We start from the raw sequence: 13,345 nt of genomic DNA on the forward strand, positions 1-13,345 counted from the left end.
AGTTTTAAGAATAATTCATTGTGATAGCTACATTTCATATGCAGAAATGTATGACCTAAGATGCTTCAAATGCAAACTCATAGTGACCTACATTTTTCATTACAAACTATTTGTATTTTGTGTAATGTGTCATTTAATCTCAAAATATCATAATAACTTTGATTATTAACGAAATGATGGGCACTTCACCATGAAGCTGACAAGTGAGGATGTGAGAGAATCAATCTTTTATATTGAATAGTTTCTTGAAAATCGTTTGATAAACACCACAGATCAGCTGGCTTACTTGTGCTGTCTTTCACGTAGTCTAGCTAGCCTGCTACGTGCCACACTTAATATTTCACCATGTGAGGGATTTAGAATGCGAGCTTGCTGTCCTGACTTCCTGTTAGTAAATAGTCAAGTGTGTCAGTTAGTAAACACTGTGTGTAAGAAGAAGCATACAAGAATAAGAATGAAACACATCACTTGCAAGCAACCCTTCGAGCGTGAAGTAACAAGTTCAATCTTTAGTAAGGCTCATTTGAAAGTGTTGTGTTAACAATTACGGCACGAAGAATATTAGCTGCTAATGACTCACCATGTTCATCAGGAGAGCAAGAGAAAATGAGTGAGCAGGAGGTGCAGAGATCAAAATTCTCTGGGATGTATGTATTACACTTCACAAAATCATCAACATTCAAGAAATGTCGAAAACAAACAATTAACTTGCACCATGAATACCAAATGAGAAATGGCATGCCACAATGATCGTAAATGTTTGCACCATCAATATCAGGTGTGAAGTCCGTGGGAGTTACAAATATGCAGAATGTACAGCTAGGTATCCAGTCTTAAAGAATGCAAAGAGAATCATATTGGTGTAACGGGGTTATGAGAACTGATGGAATGTGATGGCATGCAACCGAATGAGAAACAGTCTGTTGTGGAGCTTATTGTAAAACCGGTTATCCTTTGTGGGGCAACTGCAGATAGTGCATAATATGTTTTATAGGCACAGAAAAAACAAATATCCAGAGGCTGAATTTGTCCAGTGGTTCCAGGTGGTATGAAGTGCAATGTCACACACTTTTTAGGAGGGATAGTTTGGTCTAAGGAGTATGGTTTCTTATATGCAGACAAGGAATCAAGCAAAAGTAGTTTATTTTGACTAGTTATTAGCCAAAAACAGTGCTCATACCATAGTTGTGTTTCTCTTATACCTTCCCTACTGCCCTTGCAATATCACGCACTGCACCCTCCAACTTCTTGCAGCACAATTAATAACTTTGCAGCCAATTTACCATATAGATTAACAGTCAGCATAGTTGTTTAAGAATGCATTAAGGTATTAATGTTACTGATTTTGATACAACTCTCTTGTTACCTCTAATTTCCCGGGTTCCTTTCCTCTTCAAACCCTGATTGGTTGGAAATGAAAACAAATTCTTTACGGAATGATGAGACAAGTTTGTTTACCTCATCTACAACGATTCTGTAGTTTTCTGTGCATCATCAAGTTGGTGCTTTGTCTGAAATTTCATTATCTTATGTCTTACAGTTCTGTGGCAATGTTTGAACTCACGCAACCATCTACTGCTTCCTTCGGAACCACTGTAATCTGCTTCCTTTGGAACCACTGTAATCTATCTGATATACATAGCATAGTAGATCACTGTCATGGATACCCCAGAAATTGCGCCATGTCCCCCTTGAATATCTGTAGTTTTTCTTATGCACTACACAGTCACATTGCTGTCAAAATCTGTTCATACTTTTTTTTTAACTATGCTGTGGATAATCTTCCATGTATGTAATGTTTAGTAACCGCTCCATTGTCCTTTACTATGTTTCACTGGAGACAGGATTTGTGGCTCCCTGTCCAACATGAATGATGAACTACATGACTTGACAACTGTTTCAGTATCACTTTCAATTGTTAAGCATATATTGTCATCATTGTACTCCTCACGGACATTGTCCGCACAGTTGAGCGAATACGACATCACCATTGGATACATCCAGTCCCAACCGCTACTGCCATTAGCAGCCAATGTTGTGGCGTGTCAAATGCCATAAAAATCATTGGCCTTTTGTGATCTTGCTCCCAAGGTGTTCCTTGTCAGCTGTATCCACAATGGGCAGCATATTGTATCAACTGCCTGACCATAAAGAGACAGCTATGTCATCAATATCCACATACATTTATGCCTAAAGAAGAGCTAATTCACTGGATTATGTGAACTAGGTGGTGCACTGATATCAAGGCTGGCAGATGATGATGGGTACACTCGAGGTGTCATTGGATTTGTCACAGGTATCCAAACACTGCCACAGGTCAGAACAGCAGCCTAAAGCCTGTCAACCACAGCCAATATAGCTTTAGCTTATTCTGCTAGCAGCTAATTCCTCTTTTATCTGCGCACAAATATAGCCCTGTCAATCTGTGTATCTTATAAGTCAGGCCACACCGTCCGGAGACAGCGGTCATGTCTGCGTGAGCTGTGCTTGTGTGGAGGCTTAAATGTTTAGCTGTCTGTTCATTGTGCCTGCCTGCAACTCAGTGCCTCACTCTCCTTGATGAATAGCAATCATCCTTTTCATAATACTGTTGTTATTCCATCCTGGACTTTCCATTATTTGATTATGTTTCTTATAATATGTACAGCTATTTAATAATAAGAAAGAAAATACTAATACCAACAGTAAGAGACTAATTGAAGACTATGCTGAGGTTGGTATAACATGAGAGTAAACTATGTAACTTGTGCTATAGGGAGCAAAAGTTACACTATTAATATTTTTAGCTATATGGAATAAAGATAAGAAAACAAAATGAACCTTGGTATGTTTTAGATAGTGATTTTCACTACACTCTCACATCAAACCAAAAATGCAAGCTACTGCATAATCACTGGTCACTGACACTGTTGAAAATGCAGATAATAAAAAATGCAACATATCATTATAAACTCCTGCACAAGTAACATATTCAAGATGTTTTGAAATGGGAGGACATCATTTTTTGGCCTGTGAGATTCCTAAACTTATCACTGATGAAACTCATTTTACATTTACTGGGTTAATGATTCACACCCAGCTAGTTACTGAATGTTTTATCATTGTGCTTGTAGGAAAAATGCTAGAAAATGTGTCAAGAAACAATATGATGTTCCTGCAACATCACTTGATCATTCAGGCCTTCAGGGCCCATCATGTGGGAGAACTTTCTGGGATGTGGTAGATGTGAAAATAAACATTACCACTGCCATGAACAACTACTTCTATCCACTAAAGTAATAACTAGCTAACATTAAAATTAAGTGGCTCAAGTACTTAGCAAATATACTAGCCATATTTTATATCACATGCAAGAAATTGGCAGAAGAGCAGCTGCATTCAAAATAGTTGCTATTACTCTTCTATTACATATTTAATGCTTATGTAATTATTTTGATGACTTTTAGAGTAATATAACAGTCATAATGCAGGTTTATTTACAGAAAACAAAATGATAATTGGGATTTGCATACCAACATGCCAAATATTTAGATACTGTATGGAATAATTTATTTTTGAGTTTTTGTGGATTCAGTTTTCTTTTTTATGTGTGTATATAATTCACTTAAAATTTTTGGACCATAATAAAGAAATCTCATTTTTAATATACTTACAGATGTACAATCTAGATCTATATAAAAGCTGATTTCCAATTACTTTTTTTATTTGCAAGTGATAATAACAAATGGTGAATGTACAGAAACCTATATACGAAGGTTGGAACTTTAATAGTGGCAACTATTTATTTACAGCTTGTACAAAATAGATATGTGTTTCAAAGACTTTCTGACCTTCAAAGTAGTCAACAGCATTGTGTATAACCTGTTGCCAGGAATGTGGAAGTCATAGGATACTCTTAGCAGTGCCAGTTGTGTTGACAGTTCGAGTGGCGCGGTCTATTGCCCAAAAAATTTGTAGCAGTTCTGAAGCGAATGCCGTGAAGTGTTTTCTTCAGTTTAGAAATTGAATTGAACTTGAGGGCTTATGTCAGGGGAGGGCAGTAGGTGGTATAGCACATAGAAGCCTCAGCAGTCAAACAAATCAGTAACAGCCTGCACTGTATGTGCTTGAGCAGTGTCCTGCAAAATGATGGTCAGGTCCTGCAGAAAGTGTCATCACTTCTGTCTCTATGCTGTTCAATTTGCTCTGTTTGTTTAAGATGTTACAGGATAGATGAGATGGTGTGTTGTCAAGGAGCAGTAATGTTTCCTCCCTTTTGCCATTTTTTAACTGATGAGCTTTTACAGAGGGTACAAAAACTTCCATAAATCCTTCCAGCCAGGTACTCATTTATCAGATGTAAAGAATAGGCATCACAGACATATCAATGTGTTTGAAGCAACACTATTCCTTACTTTTACCAATGATGAGCTTGGGCAATCTGTATCTACCAGTAGCACTAGCATAAGCTAAAGCAGTAGTAAGATCCTTGCTTGTTTTAGGTCCATGATGTTAATTCCTGATTGTGAAGCAAGAGTTTTTTTGGTAAAACTCTGCAGTTGAGTCCAGTTTTGTCAGCATTGTAAACACTTTTGAGAGCATAATCTACTTCCCTCAATACTTCCCTGAGTATGATTTTGAAAGAATCAGCAGACACTTTTTCTCCTTGTATTTGAAGCTCACGAATGCCATGTCTTGACTTAAAGCATTTTAACCAACCCATGATAGCTTTAAAATTCATCAGCCATCCGAACTTTTCATAAAACCGAATTGCCTTTTCACACAGAATGGGACGAGAGATAAATACTCCTTGTGATCTTTTTGTGTAAACCACTAGTAAACAACACAATCAAGATCTGTGTTTGTGGCAAGCTTCATAGTTCTACAACTTGATGAACCATCAGTAGAATCAAGCATAGATATAGAATTTGTGGCTCATCTTACATTTTATTGTATCAGCAATTGTTGACTTATCAGTCTTGTACTCATTAGCAATCTAGGTTGCAAGACATTCCCTCCTCTAACCTTTTAGGTTAACAACTCATCACAGGATCAGGGAAGAGGGGGTCGAGGCATTGTGTGGAATGTGAAAATGAGAACAGTTCAGTTAAGGTGTCGTTCAGATAATCGATGCTCTACTGTACTATACTATCAAAGGGAGGGCAGTGTTGTGTATTAGCTGGTATGTAAACCCTGTTTGGCCTTCTACAGCAGTACAAATACAACACTGGACATTGACAGACTGTGTACTGGCAATACACAATATCCCAGTGCAGAATATGCTCTGCAACATGACAGTTGTGACCTCAGTACTTGCTTGACCACATGTGCCACCTGGATTCTCCCACCTGACACCAGATTCTCACAACTCTGCAGGTGGGAACTGGCATTACAAAATGTTCTTAGGTCTCCTCACTCAAAATTTATGTTAATTTCTTTAGTCTCAGCATTTCTTTTCAGTAACTATTCCTTTGCTTCCCTCCATTTTAGTTTTTTATATTTTTTTATTTCCTGACCCATCTATTTTTCTGCACCCTATCCTCACCTGTCTACCACATATAATACACCTAGCTTTCTTCTCTTATTTAACTGTTACATGATGTTTGTCAGTGATATCTGTCTTGTTTATTACCCTATCTTCCACCCTTAAGCTCTCAGGTTTTCAAATCTTGTTCAGAGCAGTGCCCAACAATTAGTCTTACCTTCTCATCTTGCCCAGTAAATATTGGGGTTCTGGGTGACTTTTCCTAATACTTGCACAATGTTTTCTTTCATTGCTCTTCCTTTCCCTTTAACCTTTCTGCTGAAGGAAGAAATCACTGGCTCCAAGAGCTTGCAAACTTCCATAACTCTTTTATGTGGTTTCTTCTGCTGCTGCTCGGTGAACTGATTTTTTTATCTATCCAATTTTATTGATTTTCAAAAACTGATTATTTTCATGAATGCATAATAGCTGATGGTGACATAATGCTACAGATTCAAAAAGAGTTAAGTAAAAACTGTTATAAAAATATTCCTGTTAGAGATAAGAGAGACAAGTTAGTTCTATAGTCCAAAGGTTCTAACAAATCATGTCATTTTACTCACCACTTAGTGCAACCCATGTTGTTTTGGGCCTGTAAAACTGCCATTTACAATGAAAATATAAGATATTGAAACTACTTTTTGTCATGTTAGATGTACTTATGAATCAAGAATTTCCCGTTTCAAATTGAAAAATAATATATCTGTTATGGAAAAGTTAGCTGCAATTGATTTGCAGAAATGGATTTACTTATGTCAAATGAAATATTTTATTCAACAGATATTGCGTTAAGTACGGCCTTTGCACTCTTGTTGAAAAATATGGTATCATCATTTATCACTTTTTAAGCCAATGAAAAATGGTCTATGATCAATACTACATCCCAAGACAAGTGGGAAGTGTTCCAACACAGCATTTTTATTTTGAAGTGTAGCAAATCTGGAGCCATTTACACAAGATGCAGAAGGGGCTGAAGGTAAAGTTGCAGTCAATTTTCACCTGCAACTAACTTCATTTAAACAGAAACATTACAAATTCATATTACTGACAACTCGATAAATGGCGGGTGTAGGTTCCAGCTGAGAAGAGCTCTGCATAACTATAAGCAGAAATATATGGGCTTCAATAACATCACAATAATTTGTGGCATTTAATGGGGCACCTCTGAGAACAGCTTAATAAACAATCTTGCAAGGATTATGGTCAATATGTCATAGAAACACCTGATAATGACAGTAAGAAAAGTAGCTGTAATGTTCTACACCACAATTCAAGAACATTTCCAAGAGTCAATAACAGATCAGTGACAACCAACAACCACACATAGAAACTGACACGAAATAATCTGAGAAACTAATATGTACAGAACACACGAGTTGCTCCTCTTACCACACACAGTGGGAACTATAGAACTTTTCATGCCAGTTTATACAAAAATTTATATTCCAAAGAGTTGAAAGCTTACAGTAAATTGCAATAATAATGAAAAACCATCAAGCAAATACAACAAATAAAGAAATAATTTTTTATTTGGCTTCATATCAAGTATTAATCTTGGAACTATGTAACTCACCAGTAAGAACAAAGCAACATAGTATCAGTGAAGGCTGATTTAAATGCAAGAACATTTTTTTCATTCATAGGTGGCTTCTCTGGAACTTCAGGCAGGCAAAAGCATATCCATGTATGTACTTCTGCCAGGCTGAAGGAACCTTTCAGTGTCAGAACATTAAATGGTCTGTAAATTCATGAGACATTTTTATTAGCTGATTCACTACTGGAAAGGTAACTACATTTCCACAGCAATTAATTTAATATTGTAACTAGCCATCCAACACAACACAGAAAGTCAGGCCACATGCTTCCATATCTGCTATTATAATTGTACTAACCTTGTTTGATCAGGATGGTGGCAGCGGGCATGTAAAGAGAGTGGCTTGATGGCAAATGTTTTCAGTGTGCAACTCTTTGGCTGAGCAAGTGGAGTTACATATGCCCTTAGTGTTCCATACTGTCCTTCTACTGTTCGAAGCTTCACTTCAAGTCTTGTCACATTAACCTGACAGCGGTAGGTCACCAAGAGATGATTACCACTCTGCAAATGTATAAGTGAAAAAATTAATAGTTTATATATATTACAACATGGGGTCTCAGATGTATACAATACATATTTCCTTTTGAAAAGAAACAAGGATAAGGAAGAGAGAAAATGGAAAGCAGAAGAAAAAATTATTTGGCACATAAGAAATTGTATCAGTAATACAGAGCTTATCAATATCACATTAAACTTAAATATAAAAGTTTTGGTTAGGTTACAGCATGCATATTTTGTTGTTGATGTGTATGACTAAATAGCTAAACTCAGAAGGAGCTTCAGGAATAGGTACGGTGTATTGAATATCACCTAAGAAATTTATTGCAAAGACTGATATAATTGCAACAAAAAAATATGTATCTGAAGTTTAAACAAAACAATTTAGGACAACACAAGCATAAAAATAGTGAAAGCAGAAGCATTTTCTGTGTGTTACTGATATGGGAATATACTGGAAGAAATTTTTAAAAACCTGTTCAGCTTATAAATGACTAAGTAATGAATGAGTTATAGTTTGCTGTAATGTCTTATAATGAACTAAGTGAGGAATGACTGGTAGTTTGCTATTGCATAATAAACAACAGTCAATATCTTGAAAAGAACTACTAAAATTAAGAGCAGTTAGGAGATTTTTATTAATTTAGAGTGGAGCTTCACAACAAACGTGCACCACAAGCAGATGATGAGTGCAGGCCTGCAAGCAGCAAGCACTGTACCCTCTCCATCATCACAGTGAATAGGGCGAGGAGCTGTGTCATGATTTGTGTGAATGGGGAAATCAAACTTGATGGAAATGTTTGGAAAAATCTGCCTGTCACATTGCAAATCCATTACTTCACACTGCAGATCTACTGGAAACTTTTTTTATTTTCCCTTTCAGTTGCACTACAAATCCTGATTTATTACCCAACATATCTGGTGCTTTGTCTGTAGACACAAAAACTAATAAATTCCATGTCAAACCTAGTTTTTCTACACTTTCTGCAATGCTGTTAAGAATTTCATTTCAGTTGTGTGCTTGTGATATCTACATTTTCACAGAGAGCCTCAGAATATGCAACAAACACCTTACAAAACTTTGCAAGCTGGCTCTGAACATAACTGCCTAACTTGTGTGAGGTGCCAACTGCCATAAAAAACTTTTTATCTAAAGTGGATGTAAATGTTCAGCTGCAACCAACAAATATGCTGATCGGTAAAAAAGAAGGACAACTGGAAAGATGATGTCAATTTTTATCTGATAGTGGCATATGCTACCTAGGGGATAGTGGATGTACCGATAATGGTTTCAACATTGTGCGCCAACATACAGCGTAGTGGCATAGCTACCAGCTACCAGAGTACCATGCGTGTCCACCATTTAATAGGGAATCATCACATCTATAAGGCTCAGCATGGTGCAAATGTGTGAAGCAACCAAGCCACATAGATGCACTCATGCTTCCTACAGCCAACTGAGTGGGTTTGAAAGGTGCATAATTGTGGCCATCTAAGTGGCAAGGTGGTCTTTTCGGAGAAGTTCCACACAGGCTGTATGTGCTGCACCAGTTGTGCAATAATGCTGGTTTCAGTTGTCACCTGAATATTCTCACATATGTAGGTGAGGTTCCAGAAATCCCACAAAGCACAGATGCCCACCGGGATTGTCATTTTGAAAGGGCAGTTCATACAGCTACTGCAGCAAAGATAAGAGGGCTTCTGAGCCCAGATGTGTCAACATGAACTGTTGTGAACTGGTTATTAGCAGTGGGACAATGGGCACGCACACTCTATCCCATCCTCCACTCATGCCACAGCATCGACATGCATGGCTCAACTGGTGCTTCACATCTCATAGCAGGTACAAGTGTACTTTAATATTATCCATAGCTTGTACAAATGTTCTCAAAAATAGCTCTGCTCAGACAGCATTTCTTTTTGCACTGTACAATATGGAACATTTACTTTAGCAAGGCTTGCATATATTTTATGATTTGGAATGCCTTGTCCTACTTCTTGGATATTCTCCATAGACCCACTTCCACATTGTATACATTAGTCTGCAGCTGTAACAGTCACCTACTGGATGTACAAACTGCAGACCACCCTACCATGTTGATGTTCATGTAAACATCATTCACCAATACAACAAACATACACTGCTGGGGGAGAAAATGTAGTACACCTGGAAACACGATGTCTATTTTGATCTGATGACAGCATATGCCACCTGGGGGTTAGTGGACATACTGATATGGGTTTCAATGGCATCTGTAAACAGATAGTGTAGTGGCATAGCTACCATAGTACCATCTGTGTCTACTTTTTTAAAAGGAATGCTCACAGACAGAAGGCTCAGTGTTAGCAAACATGTGAAGCAGGCAGTCAACCATGCCACAGAGATGCACTCGCGCATCCTATAGCTGACTAGTGAGTTTGAAAGGGGTCAAACTGTGGCCTTATGAGTGGCTGGATGGTCCTTTTAGAGAATTGCCACGCAAGTTGGATGTGCTGCACCAGTTGTGCACTGATGCTGGAATCAGTGGTCATGTGAACTGTCTCACGCCCACTGACAAGGTTCTGGATTCTCACCAGGATCATCGCACTGTAAGGGCAGCAGTGGCCAATCATACAGCTACCACAGCCCAGGTAAGAGGACTTGAGAGCCCAGATGTGTTAGGACAACCACCTCTAGCCCATTTTATACTCATGCCACAACATCAATGTGCACAGCTCAACTGGTGCTGTCAGAGGATCACTTGGAAGATGGGATGGCAGTCTGTAGTCTTCAGCAATGACAGTAGATTCCATCAGCACACAAATGATGGTCACTAACACATACAACATAGACCTGGTGAGCACTGTCTCACATAATGCATTTGTCCAAGACACATTGGCCCCTACCCAGGTCTTATGGCTTGGGGTGTGATAAGCTACAACTCTCATCCATGTTTGGTGTTTCCAGAGGGGACACTAACCAGTGCTCGGTACATGCAGAATGTTGTTAGATCCGTTCTTTCGCCATTCTGGCAACAGGAAGGTGACGTGTTGTTGCGACAGGATAGTGCTCACCCACACACTGCCCAAAAGGCTTAATGTGCTCTGCCAGACATGCAGCAACTTCCCTGGCCAGCATATTCTCTGGTCTTGTCTCCAATCGACCACATGTGAGTATGATGTGACTCAAGCAACTCATCAAACAACAACTCTTACCAGAACTATGGGAACAAGTTGAGCTGGCATGGCATTATGTATCCCAGGACAGATTCACCATCTGTATGATTGACTGGACGCCAGAGTCAACACCAGCAGTGCCACCTGTGAAGGCTACACCATGTTCTAATATGTACATTTCAGCAAGGGTTGATACGTGGTGACTCAGAACTGCTTGTGCTACTGATCTGTAAATGTAATCATTTCATATACTGTTCCAACAATAAATCTTGAGTGAATGGAAACCTCTAAAAGGGTACACTAATTTATATGATGTGACTTACCAAATGAAAGTGCTGGCAGGTCGACAGACACACAAACAAACACAAACATACACACACAATTCAAGCTTTCGCAACAAACTTTTGCCTCATCAGGAAAGAGGGAAGGAGAGGGAAAGACGAAAGGAAGTGGGTTTTAAGGGAGAGGGTAAGGAGTCATTCCAATCCCGGGAGCGGAAAGACTTACCTTAGGGGGAAAAAAGGACGGGTATACACTCGCACACACACACATATCCATCCACACATATACAGACACAAGCAGACATATTTAAAGACAAAGAGTTTGGGCAGAGATGTCAGTCGAGGTGGAAGTGCAGAGGCAAAGATGATGTTGAATGACAGGTGAGGTATGAGTGGCGGCAACTTGAAATTAGTGGAGATTGAGGCCTGGTGGGTAACGGGAAGAGAGGATATGTCAGACACCACCAGGCCTCAATCTCCGCTAATTTCAAGTTGCCGCCACTCATACCTCACCTGTCATTCAACATCATCTTTGCCTCTGCACTTCCGCCTCGACTGACATCTCTGCCCAAACTCTTTGTCTTTAAATATGTCTGCTTGTGTCTGTATATGTGTGGATGGATATGTGTGTGTGTGTGTGTGCGAGTGTATACCCGTCCTTTTTTCCCCCTAAGGTAAGTCTTTCCGCTCCCGGGATAGGAATGACTCCTTACCCTCTCCCTTAAAACCCACTTCCTTTCGTCTTTCCCTCTCCTTCCCTCTTTCCTGATGAGGCAACAGTTTGTTGCGAAAGCTTGAATTGTGTGTGTATGTTTGTGTTTGTTTGTGTGTCTGTCGACCTGCCAGCACTTTCATTTGATAAGTCACATCATCTTTGTTTTTAGATATATTTTTCCTACGTGGAATGATTCCCTATATTATAATCATATCATATATATATATATATAAATAATTTTTTTTCTGGGTGTGTCTTAGCTGACCTACAATGTTGTTGTTGTGGTCTTCAGTCCTGAGACTGGTTTGATGCAGCTCTCCATGCTACTCTACCCTGTGCAAGCTTCTTCGTCTCCCAGTACCTACTGCATCCTACATCCTTCTGAATCTGCTTAGTGTATTCATCTCTTGGTCTCCCTCTACGATTTTTACCCTCCACGTGGCCCTCCAATACTAAATTGGTGATCCCTCGATGTCTCAGAACGTGTCCTACCAACCGATCCCTTCTTCTAGTCAGGTTGTGCCACAAACTCCTCTTCTCCCCAATTCTATTCAATACCTCCTCGTTAGTTATGTGATCTACCCATCTAATCTTCAGCATTCTTCTGTAGCATGACCTACAATAACAATAACTTATTTGTCTTAATCATGGATACTTATCTATGCGCAGTTACACAAAAGGCATAAATCTAACCTCTATTTGTACTGTATACGGTTTTTTTCTGAATTTAAACATGCAGGAACTGTGCGTCCTCGTACTGTTTTTGGATGGTACGGTTGCTTGCCAGTTGTTGCCCAGTATTGGATTGTGGTGAGTGGTTCACTGCAGATTGGTCCATCGATCCTATGTTACAGCCTGCCAGAGATGACAGTGAATCTTATCACCCTTCCAACATGGCAGTTGACTGGCAAGGATCATTTCCTCTAGACTGAGGCACCACAGGTATGTTACTGGTACTGTAATACATGAAAAGCAATCGAGTCTTCCACTTATCAGGAATCCACAATCTAGCCACGATAAAAATGGGCTGATATCACATAATTCACCCATCACAGACTTCACTGTTGTTTGTACAGCCTATACTACACTGAACTGACAAGTCACGGGATGGTGATATGCACTTATGCAGATGGCGGTAGAATCGTGTACAAGAGGTATAAAAGGGCTGGGCATTGGCGGCACCGTCATTTGCATTCAGGTGATTCATGTGGAAAAGTTTCTGGTATGATTATAGCAGCACAACAGGAATTAACAGACTTTGAATGTGAAATGGTAGTTGGAGATAGACAAATGGGACATCCATTTCGGAAATCATTAGGGAATTCAATATTCTGAGATCCACAGTCAATAGTGTACCAAGAATACAAAATTTCAGGCACTGCCTCTTACCACGGACAACGCAGTGGTCGACGACCTTCACTTAACGACCGAGGGCAGCAGTGTTTGTGCAGAGTTGTCAGTGCCAACAGACAAGCAAAATTGCGTGAAATAACCACAGAAATCAATGTGGGATGTACGAAGAACATATCTGTTAGGACCGTGTGGTGAAATTCAGCCTTAATGGTCTATCACAGCAGATGAACGGAGTGAGTGCCTTT

General features: G+C 39.2%; 1 protein-coding gene across 2 annotated transcripts in view; it reads right to left on the bottom strand.

Annotated features, from left to right (window-relative positions):
- LOC126412667 (Bardet-Biedl syndrome 7 protein homolog) overlaps positions 1-13,345 on the bottom strand; it is a 136,651-nt gene that overhangs the window by 32,041 nt on the left and 91,265 nt on the right. For both annotated transcript variants that reach the window (XM_050082370.1, XM_050082368.1), the window contains 2 exons: positions 7,396-7,598; positions 7,077-7,241 (listed from right to left, as the gene is read on the bottom strand). In XM_050082370.1, the coding sequence (XP_049938327.1) occupies positions 7,077-7,241; positions 7,396-7,598 (368 nt within the window). The remainder of the gene's footprint in view (positions 1-7,076; positions 7,242-7,395; positions 7,599-13,345) is intronic.

The sequence above is a fragment of the Schistocerca serialis genome, chromosome 7 (genome assembly GCF_023864345.2).
Source record: "Schistocerca serialis cubense isolate TAMUIC-IGC-003099 chromosome 7, iqSchSeri2.2, whole genome shotgun sequence".
Lineage (NCBI taxonomy): Eukaryota > Metazoa > Arthropoda > Insecta > Orthoptera > Acrididae > Schistocerca > Schistocerca serialis.